Genomic DNA, 6,822 nt, shown 5'->3' with positions numbered 1-6,822 from the left:
AATATCACAGTGACCCTAGGCCCCAGGAGCCCAGCCTCAGAGCAATGTCATGGTCATTGTGGTGCTTGAATAACACTTCAATGTCACCCTTTGCAAGAATGTTCAGGATTTTAAAAAGAATACTGGTCAAAAATAATTCCTCTCAATAATTCTGTAAAATCAGACGGCAGCAGCATCCTCAGGCTGAAAAAAAGGATGGAGTCCTGCTTCTAATCGTCAGCTCTGACAATTAGCACCAAGAAGGACACCTGCTTTTGGCAGTGAAAATCTGCCCGATTCCGATGGTCCCATTGCAGTATGCTCAAGACTCGAGGCTTTGGTACTCTCAGGCACCCACAAAGCAACATCTGGAGATTACTCCCAAAATTTCGGAAGCGGACAGAAGGGCAAATTCCAAATGTCCTTCTATGGCTGGGGAGGAAAGTACGGTCAGGGGTCGGGAGGCGCGGGGCGTGGAAACGCTAACTTAGGGTACTGGCCTTCACCGACGTCTCAGGGAGGTAATGCGGGTTTCTCAGCTTGGTGGTGATGTAGAAGCGGAAGTCGGGAGCGTACTCGATCGTGGCGTCGCCAAGCCGGATGCACGTGCTCCCGCCCTGCTTGAAGGTCTGCTTCAGCAGAAGCGGCTCCAGAATCGGGTCCAGTTCTTCGCCCACATTTTCTAGCAACACTAGAGGCGGAAAAAAAAGTCCGTCATCCTTAAGGTACCGACTGTAAACGTTCAAGACTCAAGTTCTGTTCAGCTCTCCAGATGGCCCTGTTCCTAGTGGCCTAGAAAGTTACCCTCATCTTCTAAGAATACAGAGAAATGAAGTCATAAAAACACTGCCTGCCAGTAGGAAGGACCAGCAAGAGGGTCCGCATGGCCGCCTACCTCCCAGCTCCTTCTACACGCCTGGCTGATGGGCCCCACCTGGCCTGGGACTCACTGTATCTAGGCACAGTGACAGAGAAAAGGCATTTCTGTAGCTATTTCAGTGTCTACTGGCCTTTTATTCTAAAATAGCTCATCTATATTATAAAACATCTGGAAAATACAGGACATTATAAAGAAATCGGGCAACAAATTCTAAACTGATTTTCTTTATCTTTCTCTCCTCTGTTAAATAGCTTAGGCTGACATATGTAAGTTGGTGCAAAACCTCATATAACATAATTAGCCGAAAAATGATTTCTATCAATTTTTCTACACATACTTGAGATGAAACAAATATCAATTTCTGTCCTAATTATGTTGCATGATATTATAACGAAACTGCCCTGTATTATTAAAACTAGCAAACCTATTGCTATTCTTTCATTTTTCGAGCAGTGCTGCTTTGGATGTTCTATTTGGATTATTTTTCTATTCTAAGATGTAAGGAGCACCCTAAGTAAAATGAAGCATTTCAGAATATTTTCTTCTGATGCCGTTCTAGAAAGGGTCCAGAGACAAAAGGTCCCTGACTGTTGAGTGCTTTAGCTAAGTTAAAGGCTGATATGATGTCACTTAAGCTGCTGGGGCAGTCCGTCTCGAATCCAGGAGCCTTGTCAGTGTCCCTTGAAGGGACGGGGGTAATCCGGGCTGGAAAGAGAAGCCTCAGGACGGACAGACTGACAAGACACTTGCATTGAGCTTGCAGGCATATTCTTCCTTCCTGGATGGGCCTGGCTGGGGAATTTCTGAAATTACCTCCCCACCAGTCCCTTCCACGGCTTGGATCTTGGCCAGCAGAGATGCAGCAGGTAACTTCTATGGCCTTATTTTCTCTTTCTGCTCACACTATTTATTCTTATTGTTAAATAACATGAATATATCATGACGAATGACTGTGCTAATTTTCCATGGTCGAGGTTAGACTTTCCCACCATCACTGACGCAGTGAATGCTGCTTTGACTAAAACCCCTTTCCCGATTCTACTCATGCTGGTGGTTCTAGAAGCCCAGTTCACAGCCGATCTTTTGGGGACACTTTAAGACACACTGCAAACCACTTTCCTGGAAAGCGGTGAGACGTCAGGGCTGCAGGGGCCCCTTTCTGGGTGGCTGACAGACCTGGGTACAGTGTTACAGTAGGAACAGGGGCTGGACAGCAGGCTCTCACTGTAGCTCCCCACAACTTGAGAAGCAGGGCCTGTCAGCAGCACAACTTAGCGATGCAGACAAGGAGAGGCGGCTGGGAAAAGCCAGTTACGCCCATCCTTGGCACCGCAGCTGTTTTTACTGAGAGGTACAAAGTCCAATTAAACCTGACACTCAGGGCAGGTGTTTCAGCAGCATCTTTGACTGTAAATAGCAAATGTTATCTACGATTAGGTTCCGCTCGGCCAGAAGCCCTCATAATAACAATGTCAACAACAGAGGACCCATACTCATGTAAAGGGAGCCTCAAGCAGTCCCTGGACGGACGGACGGACAGAGGGACAGCGTGCCTGAGTCACGAGGAATCCTCGTTCTCTTTAGACTCTGGCAGTTTTCTCTTCCCGACCTGCAGCTTCGATCTCTTTGGCCAGTGTATTTCAATACCTATCCATATTTGACCCATCAGGAAGAAAGGAACATCATTTGAGAGTATCCCTTGAGGGTGACCAATGCCATGTCCACATTTTCCTGTGGGTCTGTGGCAAGGTAAACACCATGGCAGGGGCATTTGGCATTGGAAAGTTGCTTGCCTCATGGCAATCAGACAGTAGAGAGAGAGGGCCAACAAGGGGTCAAAACAAAAATGCATTCTTCAAAGCCACGCCACCTACTTCCCACCGCTGTCCCCCTTCTCTAAGTGGCTCACTAATCTATGAACTCTTCCATGGATTAATCATTGGTGAGTTATGTTCTCAACAGCACCACAGCCCGAGGGCCACGCTTCTGACACAGTAGCCTCAGGGAACACTTTCCAGCCGGCAATGTATTTACAGTGCCCCTGGGAAGATAAACTTTGAAAGATCTATTAGACGGAGAGAAGAGGATTCAGGAGACAGGAAAATGGTGCCACATTATCTGAAGGGCTTCCTGTCCCATGTGTTGATCCTTCCACCTCTCTCTCCACCCACACCTCTGTCTGCCTCTGCATGCAAGCAGAGACCAGGTCTGCCTCGTCCATTCCGATTAACAATGCCCCCCACCCGCCACAATGCTTCGTCCATGGCTATTACATGTCTATCAGTGGGACGAATAAATAAGCAAAAAACTACAAAGTCGTTTGGAAGCCTTGACCCAAAGGGGAATGACAAGGAAACACTGGCAGTCGAGACAGGAAAATCAGGGAGGCCCAGATATGATGCAGTTTCAACAGATTGTCTATACCGATGGAGTTCTTTCTCGGCAATGGTTAACATACTGTGTATACTTTATTAGCAATGTTTATATGGTTAACACACTATATATAGTTTACTGGTTGAGACAGTATATATAGGTGCAGTTACACCTTGACTTCCAAGAGCACTGGCTGTAAAACTTTTTAAATAGCAGAATCTTTTTTATTTTCCTCCAAAGAAGATTAAAAAGAAAACTCAGTTATAAAAAGAAGAAGAAGAGAGGCACGTGGCTCTTGTTGAAGTGGAGGTAGGTGGATGAGGTTGGCAAAGCCCTTTGCCTCTCCACCCAGGCTGCCTGTGAAGAACAAGGGATCCGAAGCCACCGTCCCTGAATAGTATCTATAGATAACTGCTCAGTGGAAAGAACTCTAACCACTTAGGTTTTCAAACTTTGACTTGATGGTTAAGTATAAATAGACAGAGCTTACCACCTTTCTAGGAGAACTGAAACTTTTCACTTCTTTCTGATGTTTAATATTAGAAGGTGTGTGTGTGTGTGTGTGTGTGTGTGTGTGTGTGTGTGTGTGTGTTTTTAAATTAGCCAGAGGCAGAAAAGCTGGGAGTTCTTTGTGGGCATGTACTTCTGGCTAAACCACTGAGCTTTCTCTAGCGCTTATCTGACTTCTTAAGAAACTGAAGTGGGTTTCTGTGGCTGAAATTAGGAGTAACAAACACATCTAAACCCCAGTGCCCTGTGTACAATAAACATCTCTAAGTGTTTGTGCCATCTGTTTACTCCCCGCCCCCATGCACCACGATCTTAGGGTCTCTGTTCTCTCCTATTGCAGCTCACGGATGTTGCTCAAGACACCCAAAGCAGCTTTCTCTCCCATGATTGGGATGCAGAATTTTAAACCAGCAGAGTTCACCTCCATTACCTGTTCTGCTCTATAGTTAACGGGATTAAACATCAGAATAGACGTCTCAGATCAGAGAAGTGTCAAGAACGCCAACCAGACGGTGGAAACCCCATCACTTGTCCTTATCATACCAAACATTTCAACATCCATGTTAAGTCATTTACGTTGCTTGGAGAATTTAAGGTGATGATCCCTTCTAGAAATCCTCCCTGATCTTCCTGAATTCATAGAGGCATCACCTGTGGCTTCCTCGTTACGTTTTAAGACGTTACAAATAAGCCACTGGTCACATGCTCAAAGCCAGCACAGCACAGCACAGCGTGGGCCGAGTCTTTCAAAGCCCCAGGTGTGACGCTCAGCACACTGACATGAGCTACACCACCAACGAAAGCCTAGGGACCGAGTGGTAACCGTCACCAGAGACTAACTCTACAATACATAGTAAGTCAGTGATGTCTCCTTCACACTACATAGCTGGTGTGCAGGTGGAGAAACTGAGGTAATGATCCAAACACTGAATGGCGGAGGCAGACGCTCTGAATCCAGAACCAAGGGCCCTACCCACCATGGTCACTGGTCCTTACGGGAGAGATGCTCGCCTTCTGTTTTTATTACAGCAATACATGGATGGTTCTGACATCACACAAGCAGTTTATTTGAGAGTAGAGATTATGGGCTCTTTTTGTGTAGCTCCTACGTCACATACAACACCATAGATACAAGTTACTCTGTTTCCTAGTAGGGTAACTATAGATAAAGTACTGTACACTTTTCTAAAGACTGAGAAAGGAATTTGAATTTTTTCCCATATGGAAATGATAAATGTTTGAGGGTCTAAGTATGTTTTCCATGATTTGACAGAAGGTGTGCATATAAACATTACACGGCACATCATGAATGTGTACAATTTTGGGTGTCAATTTAAAATATTTGAAAATGCAAGGGTAGCAACTGAATGAAAGACCATGTGGGTGAGCGTGTCTGTGCTCCGTTCCATAGATACAAAGCCTTAGAAATAGAGTTAGATTTCTTTCTTCCATGCTTATACTAAGATCCTAAAATCAGAATTAAAGTTTGAAAGCAAGCGGTTTGTTACCATGGAAACATGGGTGTTATCGGATGGCTGGCATGCTTATGATGACTCTTACAGCTACACAGCTCTTACTGCAAAAGGGACCTGATGAGCTAACTGTTCCTCGAGTTGCATATGCTATAGCTTCAGAAGTGGTTGTCCGTATTTGGCTAAATTGGGTAAGTTACACCGTCTTGAAGCAGGACCCCAGTTAGCTCAGATCACAAGCATCCTGGGCTTCGTGTTGCCAGGTATGACGCCTGCATAAGACCTTGATTTAAAGCAATCCCACCATCTCTCTAATCTCTCCATCGTGAATATCAGACACTAGCGAGGCCTGCAAAACCCGGTTGCTTTCCCCGCCACTTTTGTAGCATAGTTCAAGAAGGAACAGAAAGTGGAGCTACTGTTGCATTAAAATAGGATTGGAATTATTAATATTAAATGGGCTTTTAAAGCTGCCAAATATTAATAATGAAAGCTGAAGGAAAGCAAATGGCAGACAACAACGGAAACATCTGAATTAGAGGCGCGCCACAAAAGTACTTCGTCACAAAGGAAACTGCCTTGCCTTCCAGGGGTTAACTGTCTGGGGGTGGTCCTCACGTTTTCTTTGATTATCAATATAAATGACGAGACCAGCAAAGTCATCATTTAACAGCAAGCCTGACAGACGTTTGCGTGCTGACCGTGGCCCCGCCCAGGCATTTCCACGCATGCGCGCTTGCGACTCAGCCACGTACCGGGCGTGCCGAACTGGATGCAGTTCTCCAGGGTCCTGACATAGTCGGGGTCGTTGAGCTTAATTAGCTGAAGGCTGTTGCTTTTCTCCATGTTCTTGATCCACTTATTGGCCTGGCCTTGAGGGTCTATCATCAGAGGCCACCTTCTCGCATTCCTGGAGGAGCGGAGAGAGAGAATCTGGTTCAGGCCATAACCGGTCTCTGCACAGCCCACATGACCGCGAGCTTAACCTTGTTAGTAATATCTTCCTTTCTTTCCTTGAAGTAGGCGCACTGCCAGAAAAACGACAGAGGCTGTTTCGCAAAGCTAACACACAAATCCTTTCACTCCTTTGGAGATGCTGAAGTCTCTAAACCTTAAATCATATGCTTATGATTCATAACTCAAATAAGTTAAAATCATAGCATTTGCTGCTCTTGCACAATATGCTACAGCGAAACTCCATTTCCCCACTAGGCGCTGATGTTGAATTAATCCTGTGGCCTTCTTAGCATCTGTGTGTTCCTATGTGCTGACATCTGGATAAGAGAAAGAAAAAGAATTTGATCCATTTACAGTCAGTTTCTCTATTTCTAGCTCTCTTCAGTAAAGAAATAATGATCTTACTGGGCGGTGGTGGCACACACCTTTAATCCCAGCACTCAGGGAGGCAGAGGCAGGTGGACCTCTGTGAGTTCGAGGCCAGCCTGGTCTACAGAGTGAGTTCCAGGACAACCAGAGATACACAGAGAAACCCCGTCTCAAAAACAAACAAAAGATGTAATAATCTAAGAAAAAAAAAACAGCATAGCTTTCCACCATCAAGTTGCATGACAGTTACGAGCACCACAGTGTTACCACAACCACAGGCCC

At 45.5% G+C, this 6,822-nt stretch overlaps 1 protein-coding gene across 1 annotated transcript in view; it reads right to left on the bottom strand.

The window, feature by feature from the left end:
• The window catches only part of Dnah7 (dynein axonemal heavy chain 7), a 195,148-nt gene that overhangs the window by 51,801 nt on the left and 136,525 nt on the right, over positions 1–6,822 (bottom strand). Inside the window, exons 48-49 of the mRNA XM_013353465.2 lie at positions 5,970–6,124; positions 480–670 (exon numbers count right to left, since the gene is read on the bottom strand). Coding sequence (XP_013208919.1) covers positions 480–670; positions 5,970–6,124 — 346 coding nt within the window. The remainder of the gene's footprint in view (positions 1–479; positions 671–5,969; positions 6,125–6,822) is intronic.

The sequence above is a fragment of the Microtus ochrogaster genome, unplaced genomic scaffold (genome assembly GCF_000317375.1).
Source record: "Microtus ochrogaster isolate Prairie Vole_2 unplaced genomic scaffold, MicOch1.0 UNK8, whole genome shotgun sequence".
NCBI classification, from domain to species: Eukaryota; Metazoa; Chordata; class Mammalia; order Rodentia; family Cricetidae; genus Microtus; species Microtus ochrogaster.
This window is presented reverse-complemented; position numbering and strand designations above follow the sequence as displayed.